The sequence below is a fragment of the Crinia signifera genome, chromosome 9 (genome assembly GCF_055691185.1).
Source record: "Crinia signifera chromosome 9, ASM5569118v1, whole genome shotgun sequence".
In the NCBI taxonomy this organism is placed as follows: Eukaryota; Metazoa; Chordata; class Amphibia; order Anura; family Myobatrachidae; genus Crinia; species Crinia signifera.
In genome coordinates this window covers 48842111-48869476 of record NC_139225.1, presented here as the reverse complement: position 1 = coordinate 48869476, position 27366 = coordinate 48842111, and the positions used below count along the sequence as shown (strand labels likewise).

At 42.9% G+C, this 27366-nt stretch overlaps 1 protein-coding gene across 1 annotated transcript in view; it reads left to right on the top strand.

The window, feature by feature from the left end:
* Nucleotides 1-27366, top strand: part of NOX1 (NADPH oxidase 1) — a 48783-nt gene that overhangs the window by 11869 nt on the left and 9548 nt on the right. Inside the window, exons 7-12 of the mRNA XM_083160711.1 lie at nucleotides 5560-5741; nucleotides 6507-6669; nucleotides 9090-9182; nucleotides 14496-14731; nucleotides 16512-16674; nucleotides 25904-26050. Of these exons, the coding sequence (XP_083016837.1) occupies nucleotides 5560-5741; nucleotides 6507-6669; nucleotides 9090-9182; nucleotides 14496-14731; nucleotides 16512-16674; nucleotides 25904-26050 (984 nt within the window). The remainder of the gene's footprint in view (nucleotides 1-5559; nucleotides 5742-6506; nucleotides 6670-9089; nucleotides 9183-14495; nucleotides 14732-16511; nucleotides 16675-25903; nucleotides 26051-27366) is intronic.

Genomic DNA, 27366 nt, shown 5'->3' with positions numbered 1-27366 from the left:
TGATTGCCATCACCTGTGGTGAAACAGCTTTCTTATCAATTACCTAGCTCCTCACAGGTGATTGGAATCATACATTACCAGGGAAGTCCAGGAGCAGAGCATTGTGTCCCTCCTGGAGAGGGTCATGTTGGGAGGTATGCGTAACATCAAAGAGTACCCTCCAGTCTCAGCAAATGTGAGTACTGTAGGTCTGGGGCTTTCACTAATCTGTAACTGAGGCAGGCTGGCCAAGGCTGGCAGGGGTCAGCACTGACGTTAGAGACCCACCCTAAAAATGCCTGGGCATGCCTGCATTTTTTTCAAACACACCCAGAAATTTTCAGTTTCCCCTATCAAACTCTGGCATCCTGTCAGTCAAACTGTGACTGCTCTGTGATTGCTAACGTTCACATTTTCATTCACAACTTGAAGCTGTGCACGAGCAGTTGGACGATAATTGCTTGATTTGCATTTTCTCAGATTAATGATCCATGCTCAATTAGGCCCATAGTGTATACAGCAGGGGTAGCCAACTCCAGTCCTCGAGAGCTACCAAGAGTTAACGTTTTCCTTGTCTCCACACAGAATCCCAAGTGAAATAATTAGCTCCACCTGTGGATCTTTTAAAATGTGTCAGTCAGTAATGAGTGCACCTGTGTATCTGTGAAGCGAGCTGAAAACCGTGAACTGTTGGTAGCTCTCGAGGACTGGAGTTGGTTACCCCTGGTATACAGTTTTTGCAGTTTTACCAATTATATTGTTAGTGACCATGGTACTTGTGTATTTGCAGTGCAAATACATACGTACGCTAGCGTAGGGAAATCGCATCGCATCGTATGGCCTGTTTTAGTGCCGTGCGATGCGTGTGATGCAATCTCAGTGGTAGTAACATGGTATGAACGTTAGGCAGTTAGTGTAGTTGTGCTTTCAGAATAAGTGTAGGCTGCGCAAATAGCGTAGTAAGTCTGAACTTGCGTAGTGTTCCAAGTCCCTGTCAGATTCAGTCAGAGATGAATAACTGACACTAATGGCTGCATCTGTGAGCATATTCACCTTGCCAAAGACACAGGAGGAGGCTGTTTTTCCAGCAGCACAATTTGCTTCCAGTCACGCAAAATTGTGTGAACCGGCACCCGATGCGCCTATCAATGAAAGAATGCATGTGGTGCTGCCACATTAAAGTATGTCGCAAGAAGGTGGCGCATTGGTTCCCGGGGTGCCGATTACCCTTCCTGACCCTTGTCCGCTTTATATATATTCGTGGGCGGAGGAGCTGACAACTGTACGTGACACCTTGCGTGAGGCCTGCACTGTGGACTTAATACCCCCACTATCCACGTCATCGTGAAGTTGATTGTATATAGTGTGGCATGCGCAGCTTGCCACCTAGCCCGAAGCGTGGCGTGCGCACGCGGATTACTTTACATGTATTCCGCGGCCCCTCGTGTGGCTCGCTGCGCTCACCACGCTTCGGGCTCGGTGGCTCGCTGCGCTTGCCACACTATATAAAATCAACTCCACGCCAACATGGATAGTGGGGGTATGAAAAGGTCGGGAGGACGCGTTCCATCGTGCCTCGTGGGGCTTGCTGCGCTCGCCACGCTTCGGGGTGGCATGGATAGTGGGGGGTGCCTAAAACCTCATTGCATGTCATAGAAGTGTATAGTAAAGTGAATGGCATCACACCCTATAATGGGATCGCATGCGATTTTGCATGAGGTGCGATCGCATGCGATGCTATAAGCCTGCGGCAAGAGAGCAGTGGATAAATTACTTAGGAAAATCGCATCGCATGCATCGCATAGCACTAAAACGGGGCATGAGATGTGATGCGATTTTCTTACGCAGAATAACACACTAAGCAAATTGCGTAGTGGGCGCCGTGGTACTACACAAGTACCGTGACCATATTCCAGTAGTATACTCTCATTAATGATATCCTTAGATTGAGCTGCATGTACAGATGACAAATTACAAGTCATGGGAGCATACATCATTATCATTATCATCATAGTATGTACAAACTAGAAAATGTGCATAAAAATGTCATTATGACTGTTTGTTATCATGTATTTTGTCTGAAATATCCTCTTATGTCTACACAGCTTTTGCATAGTTATAATATTAATGCATTATAGCCATACAATGCTGTGAAACTAGTGCAAATACTGTATGCTCACCAAAAATCACCCAAGATCATGTGTAAATACAGTTAATATACACATACTGTATGCAGTCCACACTCCTAACAACACTGGTCACACACCATGGCGCAGGTGACTCTCCTAAGACAACCTCCAATAGACCCTTCATGAAATTTAGCTCCATGCCCATATGGACCTGGCCATTCCGTCACCGCATTCCTCAAGTCGAGCCATTTCTGCACTTTGCCCTACCACTAATGTTCAGCCTTCTCTGCCTGTGACCCCTCACCCCCACCCTGTTCCAGCCTTCCATGCCTGTGCACCATCTGTAGTCCAGCCTTCCCTGCCCTATGCACCTCCCAGTCCAGCCTTCTCGGTCCCGCGCCCAAGTCCAGAATTCCCTCTAATTTGCCTCCAATTGGTCCAGCTCTCCCTGTCATGCACTTCCCCCTAGTCTACTCCGTCCTGTCCTGTGCCCTCCAGGTTCAGCCCTCCCTGCTTTACTATCTCCAGACATCAATAATTCTCCTATAAATTGCCACTACCACCAACATTTCCCATATGTCCCCACATCCCACCAGGTTAGGGGCTGCCTATTTGGTCAGTCCCATGCCCCAAATTTGCTGATGGGGGCCCTGTTTCTCCTTATTCTATGTTTGTTCCTACAATGCACTTTTTGTAAATGTCACTAGAAAGCTCACTATATTGTATTTTGATCATTAGAATGATTTCTTTGTTGTATATTGGTCACTTTACAGATTCAGCATACAGGCTAAATGGCCTGCATTGTTTTGTTCTTTTTTTGAAATAACAATGTACCATTTTTTTATTGTCATTTTTGGGGTTAGGTTGGTCATGGTGAAATTTGCAATCCACCTCACCCACAACGTTGATGAAGAATAGCATTTGGCTATTTCACTTTACTAAATAAAGGAAGCCCCATCAGAGCATTGGTGCTCAGTACTACTGTGAATCAGATGGACAGAAATATTGGCAATCTGTTCTTTACTGATTAAAACAGTGGGCAGTCTACTTTGTTCCAGGAGAAGCAGCCATATGTGCACAGCATCTATTCACCACTGCTGAGCTTAGCAGAGCAGTGAGTGACAGGTGGTACCAACTGCCCCCCACCACCAACACCAACACCAACACCACCACAAGACATTGTTGGCCAAAGGTGGGACAGTCCCCAAAAAATGGGACTGTCCCGTGACAATTGGGACAGTTGGGAGGTACGCTATTGTGTTGCTAGATTATACTGATCAATTTGGGCTGCACCATTTGTACATCTGTATATAACCAAGTCGGAATCTCTATACAAAGTGCTGTGTTTTAACCTCGACTTTGAACATACTTAAAATAAATTCCTGTGCAGTCAAAGTCACAGCCCAGTGGGGCTGATGTATTAAGCTTTAAAAAAAGAGATACACGCAAGGATTATAAAGATTTATAAGCATCCAGTGTCATGTTATAGGCTGTGTTTGAAAAATGACAGTTAGAAGCCAATTGGTGGATATTTATCACATCTCACGTTTATCTCTCTTTGGGCGGTATTCAATGTTCTGCGTCAGTGCTTCGCATGGCGATAATGAAATGTTATCGGTTGTTTCGTATTGCGTTAATGTATCGCTTAGTTCATTTTTCCCGCAATTCAAAATTAGTGTGACGCGTAACGCATAATTGCGATAAAACACCTATGAGGCGAACGGTGGGAGTTGTTATTTCGCTTTCCCGCCATCGTTAAAAGGTATATATTGGAGTGGACGAGCGGATTTTAGTCATTGTGGACACGTGCGTCGTAGATGCAAGTTATTTCACAGACATCGTTATTTTTACTGCGACATCATCGGGAATTTGGCTTCAATTTGGATGGTAATTATTTATTAATTATGATATTATTATTAATAATTTCTCAGCATCTAGCTCTGGTTTGTTGTTGCCATTATTCTGCTGTATATTATGGTTTTGTTTTTAATTTGTTTGTCTGTGTCAATGACATTGCAAGTCAGTTGTTGAAGTTAGCAGAGAGCTTTCATGTTTGTCATGTTTTTACACATTATGATGTATTTTTTAAGGATGTTGGGAGGGTGTGAAGGGAGGGGGGGCAAGGTTTGCAGGTGGCATCTTCCCTTGCATTTGTTGGATGTACAGTCAAATCTTTAGTGGTGTCCCATGACAGTGTGCTCACCTGACTCTATCACTGTGCATGTCATTTTTACTTTGCAAAAGCAGGTTAGACCAGCAGGCACCGTTAAATTGTGTGGGCTTCCAAATGTGTTTGGGGTGTCGCCCATGTCATGTGCTTGGATGACAAGGCGAATGGGATGCTGTTTTTTGACACTGCAAGTGTGTTCTTATGTGTGCAAGTCTATGATTTATGGGTTGTCTGCAGTGCAAAACCCCTGCATAGTGCTGTCTTTTTTATTTTAAATTGATCTTTTTCTCATTATTTTAATAGGGGGGTGGGTTGCGGGGGGGCTGGGGTGTGGCAAGATGATGCCCCCGAGGATCATGGTTAAAAGTGAATGTTGCAAAATATTCCCGAATAAATGAAATATATATTTAATTACAAGTGTTACAGCTGTAATAATTAGTTATATAACATTAGTGGTAAAAAAGCGTTATTTCAGTTATGTTATTATTTATTACAGTCTTATTTAACTTTCATTGCGCATGTAAATGAAATCGTTAAAAAATGGCGATAATGACACCGTGAAATGTACAGAAGGCTGCATAAAGTGAACATCGAATAGGTGATATATTAACGCCTTCTTTCAAAGGCGATAAATTAAAGATATCGCCAGAGCAAAGCGAAATTATCGCTGAAAAATAAGCGAGAGGAACGAACATTAAAAAAAAAGCGATATATTATCAAAATACCAAAATTCAAACTTTGAATAGGTGAAAAGTATCGAACATAGAAAATGAGCGGAAAAAAAAGAAATTGCGAAAAAAACACAACTATTGGAGAACATTGAATACCGCCTTTTAAGGCTTAATACATCTGCCCGGTGTCTCTAGGACCCTTTGGTTGGTGTTTTACTGCATCTGTGATGCAATAAATTTGAAAAATTTACAGAAAAATATGGTATGCTGCACATCTTACAGCAGCTCAGTCGTGGCACCATTTGGTGTATAGCAAGGTATATGAATAGACATGTCTGGTTTGGGATGCGTTGGTGCCCAAATTATGGACTTTTTTAACACATGGGCTAATGGGCATCTGATCAGTACATGACCTTTCCTGTAGATGCCCAGCAACAATTGAAACTGTCCCAATGTGTATCTGACACAGTGAGTGTTCATTTCAGTATGAAGATGGAATCCTAGAAAAATGAATTGGAGTAATTGGTTCTACAGATATTTAATAATAGATAATTATTATATCTTCCATATAGGTGTTGTTACTTATTTGTAACCCCCTTCTCTCTCACAGACACAGCTGTACCTTTGCTTCACAAGCATTGCCGGTATAACAGGTGTGGTGATCACCTTGGCACTGATCTTAATGATCACATCGTCTACTGAGTTTATTCGCAGATGTTACTTTGAGGTTTTCTGGTATACACACCACCTATTCATTATCTTCTTTGCAGGCCTCCTGATTCATGGAGCAGGGTGAGCATAATAATATTGTTTATGTCATCTCCAAAAAATCTGTCACTTTACAATAGGAGAAATTAAGAACTGCTTTCGGTACTTGTGGATAATCACGGCTTCCACGATGTGCATCGCATAGCAAAAAATCGCATCGCATGCGATTTGATCGGTATCCGCGTCCCCTCGCGGGCTTCACAGGTGTCTGCGTCCCCTCGCGGGGCTCGCTGCGCTCGCCACGCTTCGGGCTCGGTGGCTCGCTGCGCTAGCAACACTTTCTATTCTCGACTCCACACCGATGTGGATAGTGGGGGTATGAAAAGGTCGTAGGACGCGTACCACCGCCCCTCGCGGGCTCGCTGCGCTTGCCACGCTTCGGGTTCGCGTTGATAGTGGGGGTGGTACAGCCTCAAAAATGACATTTGGGGGCCATTGAACATGTTTGATACTAATTTCACTGCATTTGGATGCTTTTCTGTTAAAAACGCATGCGATCGCATGCGAGCAAATCGGATGCGATGCGATCGCATGCGATTTTGTAAAAATTGTAAAAAACTGCAAAAATCGCATCCAATCGCATGCCATCGCATGCCACTATATATGGCATGCGATGGGAGCCGTGATAATCCACAAGTACCCTGTTTTCTTTATAATCTTACTCTAACATACTTCTTTACATACTTATTCGGTATTGTGTTAAATAATATTAATACTAATAGTTATGTAACCCCTAGTATACTGCCTTCATTCCTCTCTTCTCTGCTTACTCTGACACTGTATTTTCAGCCGCATAGTGAGAGGCCAGACATCCTATAGTATGGAGCACAATAATTATGATTACTGCCACAATACATTCCATAACTGGACACAGGATGATAATGGGAATAGAGATGATGATGATGATGACCATGAGTGTCTAGTTCCCAGTTTCCAAGGCAATGAACCCGCGGTAAGCAATGTTAGGGAAATTCCGAATTTCTTTCCATTTTGAGGCTGACAGAATTTCATGGTAGAATTTATATTACAGCTGACTTTTTTTTTTTTTTTTAATGAATAAAAATATATTACTGATCATTGCATCTTATTATCATAGGGATGTATCAACACGATTGAAGAAGCTTCCTGTTGATTTCTAATGATTAAAGGGGCAATATACTGAAATATTATTAGCATTAAATGAAAAACCGTTGCAAATGTTTATAGTGTAAAAATCTAGCAGCCCCCCCCCCTCCCGTCAGCATCAGCCTAACCCTAAGTTCCCCATTTTTATCAACAATATTGAAGCTTCCTGTTGATTTCTAATGATTAAAGGGGCAATAGAGAGGCAACAGCTTAAATTAAATGCTGGCCGTGCAAATTCACTGCCATGCGGTCATGTCTGAATTACTTCCTAAGCACGTCTGCTTCTGCTACAAAATGTAACACCCATCGGTTTTTAACTACTGAAGTGCCGCTATATCTTCATGGATACATGATACTTTCCCATCTTCAAATGACTTGTGCAGCAGTTCACTGTACAGCAGATCTAGCATGAGCTCCTGTCTAGAAAAATACAGTTTTCGGGGGGGAACATACAAATGTCTTTACAATCTCTAACTGGTCCTACAACTGACTTTTCTTCTTATCTAATGATATGAATTAATGCAATAATTATTTTGTGGGATTTTTTTAATAAGCATTACACAAAGACACAGTTGAAACAGAAGAATCATATCAGAGAGTAAACTTTGATCATTTTTAAGTAGAATCTATTTGGTTATGCATGCCACGACCAAATAGATTTATGAATAATATTATTTATTGGCCAACATTAATACAAATTATTCATTGGGAGCCTAGGGCTTGATTCATTTCAAACTGTAGTTTTGCGTGGATTATCAGAATTACAACTGCATTTGGCAGTATGCGGGGACCACCCAGCACAGGAAAAGGCCATCCCACAGAGTCCCTCCCAGTGTTGCGATTGCAAATTTTGCAATCACATTGCTAACATCTGAGCGCTTGGATTCAGGGGCGTAACTAGAACTTTGTGGGCCTCATAGCAAAATCTTGATACGGCCCTCCTCCCCCCAGCCTTTGTCTCTACAATTCACCTTAGGGACAAGAGAAAGGGTTGTGAGAGAGAAAGAGGGTTTCAAGGGGCGGGGGGGGGGGGAGAACGAGAGATAGACCGACAAACGGTAGGTGGCATAAAAGGATGGATGGACAGATGGGAGGGAACATTAACCAACAGAGCACCATATGGGGGCATAGTTGGACGAATGGGCGCATAGATAGACGAATGAGGGCATAGATGGACGGACAGATGGATGGGTGGGGCATAGATGGACCAGACTGTCAGCGAAAACCCCCAATGGATTTACCTGAGTTCAACCAGTCCCCGGAGATTGCAGCAGGGGAACTGCCAGGCAGCATTGGTGAGCAGTTAACTGACTGTGAGGAGGGAGGTGGGAATCAAAGCCGCTTCTTGTACAGGAATCTGGCAGTGCTCGTCTGACAAGTGTGTACTGATTGTGCTGGTACCGTACCTCAGTCACGCACTGACGGAGCCACTTCTGGATTCCTATACAAGAAGCTAAATTGCCTCCCGCCTCTCTAGGCCTGAAAAAAAAAAAGATCAAATATATAGAAAAAAAAGGGCACAGTATAGGACAATACCTACATGCAGAACTACACTACATCCTCCCTAAAAGCTGCACTTTACCGCTACACAGTACTACAATACCCACAATAATATTATAATTTTGAAAAAGCGCAACGGAATCTGCTGCGCTATAGAAGAAACTGTAAATAACTGTAAATAAATAGGCTGCTGGGGTTTAATGAGACTGCGTTTAAAATGAGACCACAGTTTAAGGCCTCGGTTGGCAATAATCATAGCGATTCTCGGTAATCTGCGTTGCCCATTGACTCAGTCCCCTAATGCTGAATCAGTCTATAATACATAGCATGAATCTAAATAAATCAGTATGTTCCCCTTAATCAGAGCAGTATGCACTTGCACTAGCCTATGCTTGAAACAAATGATAACTCTGGAAACAATCTTTTGTCCTACTCCAATAGCTTGATGTTTCCTCTACAGGTCCATACCAAACTAGTTCATTTAAGATTATACCCCATTACAGCTCATCAGTTCCAAGTGGAAATGCGATTGAAAGGTGTATGACTGCATCACCCTTATTTGCGCATGCTAAGCTCTAGCTAATTCTTTGGGCCTAATTTAGAGATGTATATACACTCGATGTTTACATACATTTATATATTATGGGTTACTGTTAGAGCAATACAGGGTTTAAGACTCTGAACCATAAACTAAGAGCATTTCTTGAGCTAAGCTTTCTTTAATTATGACTTGTCTCTTCTCCGTAGACATGGAAGTGGACTTTAGCACCAATAATACTCTATATTTTTGAAAGGCTGATAAGGTTTTTCCGCTCATGCCAGAGAGTTGTTGTAATAAAGGTGAGTGCAGTATTCATATAATATATGTTTGTTAATGTTATTCTTTTTTATGTGCAAATTTATTAGGATAATCATTTTGCAGAGTTCTAATGTAGTGTTTTATTGCAGATGATAAAATTGGAGCACACATTGTCTAATTGCCATTATTGAATTAGTATAATCGATTTATTATACAATAATGCAAACATTTGTATTATTGCTTTATATAGGAACTGCAGAGACAGAAGTTGTTAAGTACTTTAGAGGAAAGACCTGTTGTTTGCTTAAGCAGATAAGGGTAGCAATACTGTCAGTATGTACACAGATTAATATGAGCCATTAGACAATTAGGCATGGATGTGCATAAAGTACCATCCTCAAAGCTTACACATGTAACATTATAAACAAATGCGTACTTTAGTGCTTTGTGGAGTTCTCACAACAGAATATGCATGGAATTACCAAAGTACAGCATTACTCAATTTATTCTAGTTATCCTATTAACAACTTTGAACAAAGATAAATACACATAGCATTTGGAATAATTTAGAAATAGCTTAGTGGAACTGAACCACTGTCACATAGGGCCTAATTCAGACCTGAGCGCCTAATTCATTCAGAGTGATTATCGATAGACTTTGCAAACGTACTGCCCATAGTACGTATGCATGAGGCCATTCTGCAATAAAATCCTGCTACTTTATTTATCGCTGGAAAGCCAGTGTTTGGGGTGGTAATGAGCAACCCAGAAGACACTTTATTAAGTACTACACTTGTGAGCAAAAACAGCCTTTTATTGTTTTCCGAATTGTTGTTTAATAGGATTAACTTAGATTTATAATTTCCAAATGTAAAGATATGGTATATCAGACATAAATGCAGTGGCTTGCAGAAATATTCAAACCTCTGATAAGTCAGCAGATGACACTACAGACTAAGTATATATTATGAGTTAGAAAATTTACTTCTGGGACCTCACCCTACCTCTTTACCTCACCTGTGCTCCTGTCCTGTTCTTCCCTTCCTCTACTTCATCTTCAGTCTCCTTGTCAATTTTGACACCTACTTCTGAACTGATGATGATTTTAGTTCTACCAGCTATACCCCTATATATACTGTATTTTTCAACACACCCTGTACGTCACCTTGTAATTTGTTTTTTTTGTTTGCTATGTACAAATGTATAAATAAACATACTACTACTACTACTACTACTGTAAAAATACTGTCCTAAATAATCTGTGTTTCATCTGTAATGGTCTAAAATGTGTTTATTTTTTATCGGGTTGAATACTTTTGCAAGCCACTGTATGTGCTTCTGTGTGGGCCAGTTTAATATCACATGTATGTTCACAACAAAGTATGAATCTTTTTATGCTAAACCATAATATACTGTATAAGAATAATCTTATAATCTGAAAACAATATTGGATGAAAATGCCGGATTTGTGTGGACAGTGGAGTACAAACCACATATCTTAGAATATTCATTACTTCCATGGGTGTACTCCAGGAATACTGGGTACTAGTGTTGGACTGGGACATAAAGGGCCCATTAGATTAATATGGTGGTAAGTGCCCATCTTAGGTTTGTGGCCAGCCTACAGAAGCTGTGTGGCCAGACAAAAAAGATGCTAAAATTACCTACACACACACATGGCGGCACCCCTGACCTTATACAGCACACATGGCAGCAGACATGGAATTATATGGCACAGATGGTGGAACCCCATGGCTGATACAGCACACATGGAATTATACCCTTCAACATGACCCATTCCATTAGCTACAAAATGCTCTGTTCCCGGACTTCTCTGCCAGTGATGTGATGGAGCCCCACCTCTGTAACTGCTACTAGCAGGGAAGTCCAGGAACAGAGCATTTTGTACCTAATGGAATGGGTAATGTTGGAGGGTATGCGGCACACATGGTGACACTCCTGCAGTAAAATGATAAAAAAACTTTTTTATTCTTTTAATAAAAAATGGGCAGCACCCCTGGATTGATAAGGCAGATTTAGCAGCACCCCATGAATTATATGGCACACTTAGCTGATACTGCACCTCTGGACTGATACGGGATACTGGGAAGCACAGCTGGACTGATGCAGGAAACAGGGCAGCACATCTGGACTGAAATGAGGCAACCCTGCAGTAAAAATTTAAAAACGTTTTATTCAGCTGGCCCCTTAGTTGTCCCTTACAGCAGTCTCATATAGCAACCCCCTTAGTAGTGCCCTTATAATAGTACCCTTAGTAATACCCCCTTAGTAGTTGTACCTTTATTAGTTCCCCCTTAGTAGTTGTCCATAGTTCCTCCACCAGTATTTGCCCCTTAGTAGAAGCCCCCTTTAGTTTCTCCATCTGTAGTTGTCCCTCTTAAGCAGCCCCATTAAATTTGGCAGCCTGTTAATTCCCCCATTAGTTTGTCCCCCATTAGTTAGATTTTCTCTCTGCAGCCCCCATAGCTTCCCCTAGTTAATTAAATAATGTATGCATAAGAGCTGCTGGTAAAAAGTCAGGTCCAAATGTTTTCCGCATTTCAAACACACAACTCTCCCCATGTAATGGGAGATGAGTTAGAAAGTTGTAAACAAATCTGCGGACATAATTAGAGCTGGGATTTTGGTTGAGTTGTATTTTGCAAAGATGAAAATCACAAGTACATAACTACAGCACATTTGCAAAAACAATAATTTCTAACCCAAAAAATGCAGCTATTTATTTTCATCTTTATAGAGCTGTTTTGTGTCTAACTTTCTAACTCAGCTATCATTACATCGGGTGAGTTACGTTTAACACTGGGAAAACATCTGCTTCCTGTGAGATAGTTTTCTGTCTTATCAAACTGCAAGTGCCTAACAGACACTTCATAATCGCATGAGATCAGTGTTACAGTTTCTGTAATCACCCCCCAGCGCAGGGGGTGATTACAGATACTGCCTGAGATACAAATTAATGCCTGAGATATTATAACAGGACATACAAGATAGACACTAGAGTTTATTGTATTTGAATAACTACATAATGCACATAGACTTGAATAAATGCTTAGGCTTACCATACTACAGTACCTCTAAAACCAGGATACCTATTATTTACAAGTAGGGGTATGGGAAATTGAAGGCTGAAGTTATGTGCGCATCGAAGGTGCTCGCACACCAGAAAAAAGGGGGCATGTCCTTGAGTGTAGTGTACCACGCCATATACCATTTATACACATTATGCAACACAATAGTAGGCCCCCTTATACTTGCCCCTTAAACATTATGACACACAGAAAACCTCATAATTCACCTTATGCGACACAGAATGAGCAAAAAAATCACAGGGAATATGGAATGAGCCAAAATTTATGTTATGCCAAACTGAAAGAGCCAAAATTCAGATTATGCCACATAGATTGAGCCAAAATTTACATTATGCAACATGGATTGAAGCCAAATTCACATCATGGCTCCCGGATTGAGCCCAAATTTACATCATGCCACCTGGAATGAGCCCAAATTCCCATTGTGCACTACATGTCACATTCGTCCCACCTGCTGCTGGTCATGCTATAGGAAGAGGGCAGTAATTACGTGGCAGATGTGGAGAACATGGATGCACAAACAGTATATAAATATATATATAGATATATAGATATATATCTATATATCTATATATATATATATTATAATGAGAACATGTGAGAGGTCACCATTGCAGCTGGGGGGGATTTGATGGAAGTGTACTGTGACAGAGCCCAGCAGAAGTGGCTGCAAAAGGTATAGCAGAGTACAGTGACTATGAACTGAAAATGTTAAATATCCATACCTCCCAATTTCTGTAACAGGACAGTTGGGATCCTTGTGCGCTCCTGAAATTTAGTGAACATGGGGTTTGCATCTCTCCTTTTGAGGCCACGTCACAATCTTCACTGCTGGGGGGGCATGGTCAGTGCTTTGTGAGATGCTGCCCATGCCCCCAGCCTCTCTGCCTTCGGGATTAGATGTCTATTCCCTGATGCTCTTCTCAGCATAGCAGTGCCATGCTGAGGGGACTCCCAACTCACCCCCCCCCCACCCCCCCAAGTACAGGGCACTGTTGCCGCATCCCCCAAAAAAACTGGATGGTCCTGTGAATATCAGGACAGTTGGGAAGTACGCAATATCAAACATGTTGTTGTTCTTTTTGGTACTTGTTTCCTAGCAGGGTGCCCACTAAGCAAATAGCTTAGTGGGCTATTCTGCTTAGGAACATTGCATCACATCACATCACATCGCGTACCATCTATAGTTTTGTTCAATGTGTGCGATGCGATGTCCATGTTAACTGCACAGGAGTGCTTTTACACTGAAATATTGCATAGGATCGCATGGCACCAAATGCAATGCGATATTTGATTTTACATGCCATGAGATGTGATGCTATGTGATGTGATGTGTGCATAGTATGTGATGTGATGGGTGCTTACAATGCTAAGCACCTGCACCTACGCCATTGTTTAGCGTCAACCCCAGTATCCACGCCACCCCGAAGCATGGCGAGCGGCGGCGGAACGCGTCCTCCGACCTTTTCATACCCCCACTATCCACGTCGGCGTGGAGTTGATTATAGATAGTGTGGCAAGCGCAGCGAGCCACCGAGCCCGAAGCGTGGCAAGGGGATGCGGATAACTTTACATATATTCCGTGTCCCCTTTGCGGGGCTCGCCACGCTTCGGGCTTAGTGGCTCGCTGTGCTCACCACACTATCTAATATGAACTCCATGCCGACGTGGATAGTGGGGGCAATGAAAAGGACGGAAGACACATTCCACTGCGCTCGCCACGCTTCGGGGTTGGCGTGGATACTGGGGTTGACGCTAAACAATGGCGTAGGTGCAGGTGCTTACAATTGTAAGTACCCATCACATCACATACTATGCACACATCATATCACATAGCATCACATCTCATTGTAAGCGCCCATCACATCTCATTGTAAGCGCCCATAACATCTCATTGTAAGCACTCATCACATCTCATGGCATGGGTGCTTGTACAATCAAATATCGCATCGCATCGCGCACATCGCATGGTAAAAATGTACGTTTGCGTACGTAACAAATCTGGGCGCCCTACTAGGAAACAAGTACCTTCTTTTCTTACAAGTGATACTGGGAGCATTGAAAACCGGTGCAGAGAAGCACAATAATCTATAGCTGGTGAGATGTATCAAAGATTGCAGAAAGATAAAGTTCTAACCAATCAGTTTCTCACTGTCATGTTACAGGCTGTATTTGAAAAATGATAGAACGTTATCTTCTACATAGTCTATAATTAAATATGTTTATGATTCTTGTTCCTTCAAGTCCATCAGCCATCCATCTAAAGTCCTTGAAATTCAAATGCAAAAACGAGGATTCAAGATGGAAGTTGGACAATATATCTTTATCAACTGTCCACTGTTGTCCCGACTGGAATGGCATCCCTTTACGCTCACTTCTGCCCCAGAGGAAGACATGTTTTCTGTGCATATCCGATCTGCTGGGGACTGGACTGAAAAACTGATTAAGGTCTTTCAAGAGCAAGCCGATAACCCACCACGGTGAGATTTAATATACATATAGGGAGATTTATCAATCGTTCTAAGAGGACAGCAACTCATCCCACAGCAACCGAACAGATTCTAGCTATCATTTATCTTGTACATTCTACAAACTGATAACTACAATCTGATTAGTTACTACTGTATGAGCAGCAGCACCACCCCTTGACTTTTTAGATGTTTGATAAATCTACCCCTCAATTTGGTATATTCTAAGCCTGTGATATGCAGGTCGATGTAGCCAGAAGTGATAACTCCCCTTTTAAGCTAAAACTATGTAAAGTTAATATATATATATATATATATATATATATATATATATATATATATATATATATATATATATATAAATTATCTATATAGATGTCTAGTGTCCTTGTGTCTCCGAAACACTGCCATCTGTTGGCAGTGAGTGAAACTACATCTCTTTTTCTTTCAGGCATGCACAAACAGAGACAATCACAAGGTAGCAGACTACTTTTCAAAGCATTTGCTTCGAGCAGGCTTACACTGCCATCTGTTGGCAGCAAGTTAAACCACAATTAATAGATTTTGAAGCGGGCTTACTAGTGTGTGTGTGTGTGTGTGTGTCTGTGTGTGTAGATATATATATAGGTGATTCACCTACGGGCGCTCTTCACACCATCATAAGGGGCTGCGCCCCCCTAATTTGTGAATGTTTGTATTGTGAGAAATATGGTTAGAATTGTAAAAAAGATGGTCTGTATTGCAACTTGAGTTATAGGTGAAATGTGTTAAATAGAGAGCATATGATTTGGAAGGGGATGTGTATTCTTTTGTTTAATAAAAAGCGGTTACAGAGTAAGATGTACATTGATAGTGTGGATGGTACAGTGACATTTGTGGGTGTGTGTGTGGGGGGGGTGCGTGTTGTTTAGATGTGTGTGTATGCAATAGTATAATAGGGGGTTTTTGAGTCAGCGGCTCCCCACTGGCGGAGGTCACGACACAGGAAAACAGGAGGCTGGGTAGTGATAATGGTGTGTGGGCATAAGGGGGACTAAAGAGGATGGTGGGGGGCACTGTGCAGCTTCTGCCAGAGGTCTTCCGCTTCATGGGTGGGAGCCCGTGGCTCAGCGGGGACCCAGGAAGAGTGGAAGAGGCCCAGGCATCAGGCCAAAGTTGGCGGTGTGCACGGGAGAGGCCGCACTCCGCACCACGACGGGCCGCAAATAGAGGCCACGGCTCTGGCTGTAAAGTAGGCCTGGCGGTCAGGCGGTACGGTGGGTGTCAGGGAGGCAGCAGCGTACCCCGGGTGCGCCCGGCAGCAAGGTCGGGGAGAGGGAGAAGGGCAGTGGGTGGCAGAGAGCAGGGGAATAAGGGCTGACCCTTATTCCCCCGACCCCGGCTGCTAGATAAGCCACACGCCCCCGTAGGATATCTCTTAAGGTGGATATACAATATGCATGATTTTTAAACGATATTGGTAACGATATTATCATGAATACCATCTAGTGTGTATGCACTATATCATTAATAATAATAATAATAGTGTACAACCCCCCCTCATGTGAATATGCAGTCAAATCTGCCTAAATCATCAATAACTGCATGTTCGGCAGGGGGCTGGGTGATGTCAATGAACTTTATCGTTAGCATTATCATTCAGTGTTTATGCCCTATATTGTTCAACCGGGAGCTCCATCGATATTGTTAATGATATCGTATAGTGTGTACCCAGCTTCAGTGCTGAAATAAGAATGACAAAGATACTGTATGCTGACCTAATAGGTCATAATCTCTACTCTTTTCTCACCAGCCTTGAAGTGGATGGCCCATTTGGGACAGCTAGCGAAGATGTTTTCAAGTACGAGGTCAGCATGCTTGTTGGGGCAGGCATTGGTGTCACACCTTTTGCCTCGATCTTGAAATCCATATGGTATAAATTTCAGCATGAAGATAACCGTTTGAAAACCAAAAAGGTATTTTCTTTGTTTAGCACTTTCAATTTTTTTTTTTATGTTTCTTGTTTTAGCCAGTCTAGCAGTAAGCTTGGATATTCCTATTGTTTTTCAATTAATAGCTGCATTAGAAACAAGGTTGTTTGAGCTATTTTCACACAAAACGGTGCACATATCTATTGTATAGTAAGACTGAGAGTGTCTGGTTCAGAGATGTACTCAAATCCAATTTTTTTCACAGTTAAGCGATTATCATCAGTCTGCATTTAAATCACACTGTGCATGTGTATCACAAGACAATGGTCTTGTGATAGCGTTCAAAAAGAGGAGTTACTGTAATTGCAAAGTGATTGACAGTCATGGACTGTTGGTGGAGGTAATGGGGAATGGCAATAGAAATACAGATGGGCTTTTAATTAACTTTGGCCACAGGTGGGTTGACCTCAGGGAGAGAGGTAGAGTCCAAAGCCTGAAGGCTTGACTGAGAATGCCGAGTACTGCAAAAGTAAGTAAGATGCAAAGTCTGAGAATCGTCTGGAACTAAATGATAACTATGGCTGGACTGGAACCATAGGAATATTTGGGATTGGTTGGAACCGAAGGATGGCAGGTACTGGAATTGGAAGGACCCCAAGGAGAATGGTTACAAGGATTGTCCGTTGTTGACCATTTTTGAAGCAGTTGTGATGAAGAATAATACACTGCATGTAAGTAGGTGTTGCTTAGGGAAGATATCACTAATGCAGACACAATCGGAGTCCACCGATGATGACAGTTACCGATGGTGGTTCATATTGACAGTGACTCACTGAATGGTGACTGGAAGATGAGAATGGTAATGAGGTGAGATGGGATGCAGGTAGATGTCAGCAGTGTTTGGTTGTAACCTGATAGTGTTTGATGGTAGTCCATGGTAACCGATGGTTCACAGGAGATGAGCTGGAATGCTTAGAAGAAGACAGCAGGGATAAGTGGTAACCAGTGATGACCGATGGATACCAATGGTTCTCAGAAGATGGGATGGAATGTTTGGAAGCAGACAGCAGTGATCGGTGGTTACCGATGGTGATCGATAGCAATTGATGTAACCGACGGTTCTTAGCTGATAACCTGGAAAGCCTGGAAGCAACAATAGAGTTCAGTAGTGACTGATCGTGATAGATGGTAATCGATGATAGATGGAAACAGGTGTGCTTGGAATCAGCTGGAACTGAAGAGGTTAATACCAGTGTGGAGGGAGCCAGAATAAAATACAGAAAGTATAAGAACCAATGAATTTTGAAAGAGAGCCGCCAATGAGTGGATATCCTGAAGGTACCTTAACCCTTTACCATACACCAGTAAACAACATAAAAAATGGAATATAAAACAGGCGCTCTTTGTGGTCAACTTGATGCAGTGTCACTCCATCATGGGTTTCACATGAAAGAGAAATATTATAAAGTAGTGAAGTACAGTAAATATTTATTGGAGTATATCAAGACAATAAAAATCTATTAAAACATAAAGTGCACTATGCATGAAATTAAGTGCCCCAATCACATATATATGGTGCAGAAAAGTTTCTGTAGATTCATATAATGAACAAACATCAGTGGCAGTGGTGGATAATTACCGAGTTTATTAGAACTGGGTTTATTCAGTACTGAAATAGCTTGATTAAAATGTCCAGTCAGGCTCAGCTCCTCCACTGTCCGTCTGGAAACAACACAAAACTCTCACCAATGCGTTTCTTCCCACATGGGGACTTTATCAAGGTGTATAGAGGTTTGCATAAAGGGTTCATATTTAAATTGACTTTGTCCAATCCGATACTCAGCGGCCCAGCTGGACTCTAATTATTGCGTACAACATGCCCCCATTGGCACTGCATCGAGTTGACCACAAAGAGCGCCTGATTTTAAATTCCATTTTTTTATGTTGTTTACTGGAGTGAGCCAGGATGTGCAACAGGATGGTAGTTTGCACAACATTTCTGAATAGCTGGATTCCACAGGAGCAAATACACAGGATACAGCTAGGCTGTAGACATAATTGCTCTGGCAGATTGGTAGTCTACATCTAGCATACTTATAGGGGGAAATTTACTAAGATAAATTCGTGGAAAAAAAGGAAAATATGAATTTTTTTGGCGTATTCATATTTTTGGCATTTACTATGCCAAAAATAAGATTTTTCGTGTTCGTATTGATGGGACATTCATATTTGTATTTACAAATACGAATGAATACACCATCGATAGAATACGACAGGAATCACCATTCAAAAGAATGGTGATTCCTAATTTACTAAGTGGCCGTATTAAAAATACGGCCGCTAATTGGCGTAAAACGGCCGCGAATGGCCGGGCAAATACGCCAGGAAAATACACTTGATTTTCCTGTCATATTTGACAGAAGCCTGCACGGATCAGTCAGATCCGTGCAGGCTTCAGTGTTAAAAAAAATAGAAAAATTATTTAATTAATTAAAAAAACGGCGTGGGGTCCCCCATATTTTAAGAACCAGCCCCAGGCCCAACCAGCCAGCAGGGTAATGTCACAGCCAGGGGACACTTATTATATAAAGTCCCGCGGCCAAAACATTCACCCTACCGACCAGTCAGCCTGGCCAGGGTACCCTGGGGGAGTGGCGACTCCTCCAATAAAGGGGTCCCCCCCTCCAGGACTTACCTGACCAGTGCCAGCATGCGGGGCATTAAAGGACCCGCTGGCACTTGTAGTTCCACAGTATTAAATATAGTAAAAAAAACACACACACTGACACATGAAAAATAAAACTTTAATACATCCAAAGCCCTTTCATACAGATACTTACCTATCTTTAGCCCGTAGGTAGGTACCTGGGTCTGGGGCTCCGGGGGTTCGGGGCTCCATGGTGCGGGGTCCAGGATCCAAAGAAATCCATAGGGGTACCTGTGGAAGAAAATCCTACTCACCAAGGTCCTCTGGTGAAGATCACGTCCTCTTCTTTCCGACGTAGTCCAGGTCTTCTTTAAAAAAAAAAAAAAACAGACTATTCCGGCCGGTACCCACCCACAGACTGAGGGGAGATGCTGATGTTTCATGTTCAGCGCCTCTCCTCCGAATGATTCTATTGGCCACCTAGCGGTTTCCATTGGAAACAGTCCGCATAGCAGCTTGGAGGAGCACTTAAAGGTAGGAAAGTGCTTCTAATGGTCCAGCTCATGACACATGGCACTTTCAAATGGAATAATACGGATACATATACTGTAATTACTGTTAAATACAGCTCCCCTAGTTATCACAATGCTTAGGTAAATACAATTGTAGACGATGTTTTAAGCATGGTAGTTATTGTTTTATCAATTAGTATTAAAATTAATCTAAATTTTATGTTACATAGAAAACATAGGGTGAGATTTAATGGGATGCAGTAGCGCACGCAGGGGGGGTTTCTGAGTACCCAGAAACCCCCCCAGTAGTCTAAGGGCCATAGTCTGAAAGCTGAGCTCTTTCTATGGGTACAAGAATTAAAAAAATCAGCCCTTGGAAACCGGAGATATCTGACTTCAAAGCAGTGGTCCCCATCCAAGCCTGTTAATTGCTCTTCCCAGTCAGATATTTCAGGTTCTGTCTGACTTAGAGTTTTCTGAGGGTATATTCCAAAAGCTGGGGCTCTCCCCCTTTGATTGACACTAGTCACTTGTCTCTACTGTTCCCAGAACCAGAGATATCAGCCTTCGACAGCTGGTTACTGCTTCAGCTCCACACACCTGGTATGTAGTTTTATATTCTCGTTGGTATATTTCTCTGCCTCCTGAACGCTGATCCCCTAGTCCCCAGTACCATTTGGTAGGTGGGATTCTCTAGTTTTTAATTCCTTTAAAATCTAAGAAATCTATTTCTGGGAACTGGAGATATCAGCAGTCAAGCAAGCTGCCCTCCCACCAGAAAATATGAATAATAATCCCACTCCACTATACACCCCTCCTCTGTATATTAAACATCCTCTCCCACCCTGGAAGTTATGTATCAGGGCCCCTTCATTCAGCCCAATGCCCCCTTCTCCCACCCCATCTCCCACCATCTGTGCAGTAAAGGGGTAATTAGTGGAAATTACTGATCCAGGCCCTAAATGCTGAGCGGTTGTTATAATACCCCCAACCACCTGCAGGACATCAAAGCTTCCCCCACCCCTACCGCTGGAGGATCGGTACGGGCCCCAATACATTGCTAGACAGGGGTTTACACTGCTGTTGACGCCCCTGTATGTATGTATATATATATATATATATATATATATATATGTATTTGGTCTATCTATAATACTTTAACTGACCCGGCATATACTGGGTCACCTAAGTGTCCATCTCTGTGCTTTGCTCCGCCCCTCTGGAAACCCCCTTCTGAAAATCCTGCGTTTGCCCCTGCGATGAGAGATTTAGAAAGTGAGAGATTTGGTAAGAAATCTCCAAGTTTTTTAAAGCGGCAATCATTTACACTTCAAAACCAGTTTGAGTTTGAAGTGTAAATGATTGGCGCTTTAAAAAAACTGGAGATTTCTTACCAAATCACTCACTTTCTGAATCTCTCATCCCATTAAATCTCACCCATAATATCTAAAATATTGTAAAATTAGACATATGGGAAATATAAAAACCATAAGTAGGTATGCCCTGCTTGTCCAATATTACTCAGTTTCCACGTAATGATGGAAACAATAGGAATTGGTTGGCAATAAATGCTGGAGAGTTCATCTATTTAAGCAGCTGCAACCTCACAAGTGTGTAGATAGAAGGATCCAGTTCAATAACAGTGGAAAGTCAGAGTCCAGAGTGCAAGAGAATAAGGTGGGTCTTTATCCCAATAGAAGATGAAGGCTGGCTCAAGTCAGCTTATGATACGGCAACCTCTCATGTGTCCATATAGTGCTCCTAACACATTTTATTGTGCTCTACACAACTTTATCAAAGTTAATTGTTTTCAGTATGTTATACAACTAGTTTCACTGCTTGTATAACACATTTATATGTCATATTCAGAGTAAATACTACAGTATCCATGTCCTTGTTAGGGTTTTATTTACAAAGATAGGATAGCTATTTCAGATGGGATGTTGCTATGGGCATGGGATTCTATCTATCTTCTAGATATTAGGTACTAAATAAATAATTAGGGCCCTTATTCTGATCGGTGCGGCCGGATCCGATTATGCGGCCAGGACCGTGCGTGCGAAACCCTGCCTTCCATACGGATCGCCAACTCCGTCCGTACGCGGTAAAAAGCTGGCCGAACGGACCGCACGTGTATTTTTCACGGAATACGCCTCCTCCATCTAAGGGAACCTCCCCCATCATTCGATGGTCGCAGACCATCGAATGCAGGACCGAGTGCTCCACCAGCTCCCGCAACCTCAGACCACATGGACATTTTTCCGTGCAAAAGCAGGGATCTGGGCGGGCAGCTGACATCCGGCGATGTCATATGTCCGCCCCCTACACGTGCGTCACGGCCGCATTACCATACGTATGCCCAGCGTTTGCATGGAACGCCCATGAAACGCGGGGCGTATGCATATGGTAATGAGCCCAAATAGCCCTTCACGCCCCTCTCCACCCCCTGTTCGGAGTGTTCACATATCATGCGGGATTTGGCCGTACGCCCCGCTCGCACATGCGCAGACACAAAACATCGGCGGCCCGAACGCACGCGGATATTTCCGCACCGACCAGAATAAGGGCCTAGATTCTGATTGGTTGTCAATAGCAACATCCCATCTGAAATAGAACTACCATTTTAGTAGTCCGAATTAAATCTAGCTAGAAGGTACTTTTGTAAAATGGAAACATATTGTTCTGTTTGGAGTCAAATTAAAATGTGAAGACAGATTTAGAGTTGGTAGATAGTGTATCCAAGGTGAATTATAAATAGTAAGATAAATACATTGTTTCCCCCAGCACACTGAATGATATCATTAACCAGGTTTAAACACTACTGTACATGACAATATAATTCAGAGATCTTGGTTACATATATTTGTGCAAATGTATGAACAAGCACCCAAGCCATCATCAAGGCTTCTCTGTGTATTGGGGGTCCTTATTGCTATATCTAGGTGCAGGGTGCGATACCCAAAAAAATCAGCATAAGCCAGGAAGTCTAGATCAGCACACAGGGCAAAAGCTAAAGTGTTAATAAATGTTAGTTTTAACAAGCCAGAGCTTCTTGCATCACAAAAAGTGATGCAAAAGTAATGAATGCACATTCATAACAAAAATGGGATGTTATTAAAGAAAATAGGATTTGGTAATTACCAGTAAATCCTTTTCTCCAACAGGTGACACTGGAGGAGTCAGTGAGTATAGATGTGTAGTCACTGGCACTTTAAGAAATGTAACTAATATCCCCACCATACCCCTCCACAAGCTAGTCTTTGTAAACCCTTCCTAAGGAGAGCTAAAAAAAACAGCACTGAAGGAGAGAACAAAAACACACTACAGAAACCACCAGAGGTGAATAGAAGAAACAAAAATGAATAATACAATCCAAACACAACAATAACCCCCAATGGCAGGAAGGAACGGTGCGGTGTCCCCTGTGGACTTGGAGAACAGGATTTACCAGTAACTACCAAAATGCTGTTTTCTTCTGCATCCAGCAGGGGAGACTTGAGGAGACTTGCAGTGAGGACATCATCTCCAAGCCCCAGGAAACCCACCAGTCAGGACCCCCTCGGCGCCGACCGACATGCTGGGGGCAAGTCCATCACCAGGGAAAGTTTCTGGGCTGCCCCCAGACTCTGTGCACCCCCAGCCTCCGTGCACCCCCAGCCTCCGTCCATTAGGTGAATGGATGCCGCACACAGGCATCCATTCACCTCCTCCCAGCCTCCGTTGCTGTCTGCATAGTATCGCAGACAGCAGCGGAGGCTGTACGCGGCCCCTGCCCAACCTTTGGATTGACTGCAGAATGCGGTCCAGAGGTATGGACTCCCCTCTTGGTGGAAATTTGTCACTGGGAAGGATGACCCAGGTTACCTATTTACAGCTCTGTGTCTGACCCTGAACATTTGCTTGGTGGGTCACCCGAGGAACAGGACTCAGGTTATTTTTTTATTACCCCCAGCAATAACCCGGTTCCAGGCTCTGGTGTCAAAGGGTTATAATTAACCAATCTCCTGGTCAGGGGGTGGGGAGAAGGCTGATGACTCAAAGGGGCTAAAATGATGCAAAATGACGAGATTTGCTACATTTTAGTCCCTCCCACGGACCTGCGAATAATGGCATTTCTTTCAGCGGCTCCGGGGAGAGGGGGGCTCTGGGGGTCATGCGGGAGACTTGCCCGTCTTCCGGGGAGCCGGGAGGAGGACACGATTTTCAGGAGCTTCCCGGACATTCTGGGAGGGTAGGCAAGTATGATATACATATACAGTATATACTGTAAGACACTCAATTAGTTTAGTTACAGTATATCACTCAGTTGTTTGAAAGGGAGGGGTAATATGTAAGAGAAATACATTGCACATTCTAAGGGGGGTATTCAATGTGACGGTCACGGCAGTCGAGCTTGCTCGACCGCCGTTACCCAGTCCCGTTCTCGGTCAGCTCAAAGAGAACATGCATGCGGGATTCAATGTCCCGCCTGCAGCGGGACGAGAAGGGGGCGTGGCCGTGAATTGCGGCCGGGAAGAGGCAAGCTGCAGCCGGCAGCTTGTCACTTCCCGGCCGTTCTCAGCAGAACGAGCAAGACAGCTAGTGATGTCAGGCTCGTTCTGCCGAGATACCCTGCTCAATACTGTCGGGGAAGACAGCATTGAATAGGGCCCAGCGGGCATCTCCCCGACGGGAGATGCCCGCCGGCGATTGATTACCCCCCTAAATAGTGTTATCATAAAGTATTTACTGTATGTGCTAAATGCTAAAGCAAGCAGAAACATTTTGTATTTGCAACAATAGTACAGCTGAGTATCCCTTATCCAAAATGCTCGGGACAAGAAGAATTTTCGATAACGGATTATTCCGTATTTCGTAATATTTTTATATTTCAATGTGGTATCTTGAGGTATCCTGCATTTGTATAAACACATCAAACACATTAAATACAAACAAATATTTTTTATTTGTGCATGAAACAAGGTTTTAAAACATGAAACAAAGTTTGTATACTATCTCAGGCACTGAAATTTAATGCTAATCACTTTCCTGCACATATTTAGAGCCAGTTACATATAATTTCTCCAGTAGTACTAGATACAGATGTCCCCAGAAGTGCTTTTAGCAACAACAAAAAAACGTACATTTTAGAAACTATGGTTTTTGGAATAATTTGGATAACGGATATTTGGATAATGCTGTGTACACACGGGGTAATATGATTGCTGGGGATATATTGCTAGCAATATATCCCCAGCAATCATATTGCTCAGTGTCTCCTTTTCATCAGCGATGAAAAGGAGACACTGCTACGAGGCTGAGGGGGAGCGCAGCAGCAGCAGACGCTGCTGCTGTCACTTTGATGGGAGGAGGGAGGGAGCAGCGGCACGGGGCTGGGGAGATCAACGCTGATCTCTCCGGCGCTGACCTCCCGGCACAGCGATCGCCAGGGAAAGCTGCTGGTCGCAGGAGCATGCTCCTGCGACCATTAGGCAGTGCACACGGAAGCGCGCAAATCAATGGCAATATGGTCGCTCAGCGACCATATTCCCAGCGATTTTACATGAAATTGCACCCGTGTGTACTCACCTTAAGGGATACTAAACCTGTATTACAATATTGTTTATCCAGGGACAAGGGTGTAACTAGAATTTTGTTAGACCCATACAATATTATCATTGGGCCCCTGCATCAAAGCTTTTACAAAGACTTCTCTGTCATAGCAGTTCCTAATTTTCTGCCACATTGTGGTCACCGACTTCTCATTATACCCCACTTCATATTAAGTCTCACTGTAGTTCCTCCACTTCCCATTATACCATAGTGTATTGCCCCAATGGCGACTCCATTCCTAGCAAAAATGCAACCAAAATGACCAGGGCATTCGCAGTACAGATTTTAGCCCCGGAACATGGCAGGCACCATGTTTCTGGAGACTTGCACATACACAATAGACTCTCAGAGAATTCTAGAGTCTGCAGTAGTGTGGAGAAGAGGGGCCCTTCTGGAGTCTGCACACATGTCCCATTCTCTCTTAATGCGATGCTGTATTCCAGCAAGTGTATTTAACATAAATGTTTTAAACCAGTTTATGTAACAAAGGACAAATGAACATCAATTATACTTCTATCTACAGATTTACTTTTACTGGATTTGTCGGGAGACGGGAGCTTTTGCCTGGTTTGCTGATCTGCTGCGCTCTTTGGAACAGGAAATGATCTGTTCAGGAAAAGATGGATTTCTTAACTATAGACTGTTCCTCACCAACTGGGACAGCAGCATAGTATGTGTGGAGTACAGTATCTTTAAATGCTAATCTTACAGTATATTACATAGCATATGGACCTACATTTGCAAAACATCTTTTTAGCGTTAGGGCACAAAGTTATATTTTTGCTGCAAATGCAGGAAAATAGATCTTCAAATGTCCAATAACAAGTCACAGAGGCATTTAGGCTCTGTTACATTATACAGTATATCAGGGCCGGATTAATCCTTTGGGGGGCCCAAGTCACTTTAGACCTTGTACCTTACTCTGTAGGACTGTAAGAGACCTCACAGGCTCAGCATGGCCTCTGATTAAAAACCCTTCCATGACGAGGCTGCTGCTGTGGCCCTCTATGGGCATGAGAAGCATGTGTTGAGCTCCACCAATTAGAGCTCAGCACAAGCCTCTCAGCCTCTAACCTCTTGTGCAAAGTTTCATTGGACTTAGTCAACTTCCAGTAATGCACTGCACACTTGTCAGTGGCTTCCGAAGAAAAAGAACAGGAGACAAGCGCACAATGAGCAAAATGTTCAGATAACATTTATAAATGAATAGCAGCTCACGTACGATATAAATTTAAAATGAGCTGCTTGCCAGCATATATAGGCAAGGATCAACAGGTAGCCGTCTTCTCACATAGGGCCTTATTCTAGTTCACTCTTTCTGACAAAATCCTTCTTAGATGGACAAAACCATGTGCACTGCAGAGGGGCAGATGTAACTTGTGCAGAGAGAGTTAGATTTGGGTGGGGTTTTACTTAAAAGTGAGATCTATATTGTAGTGCAAAAATAAAGCAGTCAGTATTTTCCCTGCACAGAAACAAAATAACTCACTCAAATCTAATTCTCTCTGCACAAGTAACATCTGCCCCACCTGCAATGCACAAGGTTTGTCCATCCGACCAAAGGGGCCCCTAGCTAGAGGGGGGCCCAGGGCTAATGACACCCTGAGTCCAAAATGCAGCCCTGCAGTATACTCAATATACTGTAAGAGATAAAGTAGTAAGCAGCAAACTGCATTGAATATCCCCTTGCAGTACAATTTCTCCACAGGGCTAATAGGGAGCCTACGCACATTCACACAATGCCGGTGTGACAAAAATACTGAAAAACGTATACGGCACACAATTTACACTGTGTGTGACACCAGATGTGTGAAATGTGTGTCATGCAGGGTAGTGACCCTCCACACCCACTGACACACTGTCACAGCAGGGGTCGCGACAGGGGCCATGTAAGATTGTGCATCTCAAGCACTAGTAGAGATGGCTCTGATTGCATGGTGCTTATTGAAGGTTCAATGGTGTATTAAAAGACCCTCCAAAAGGAAT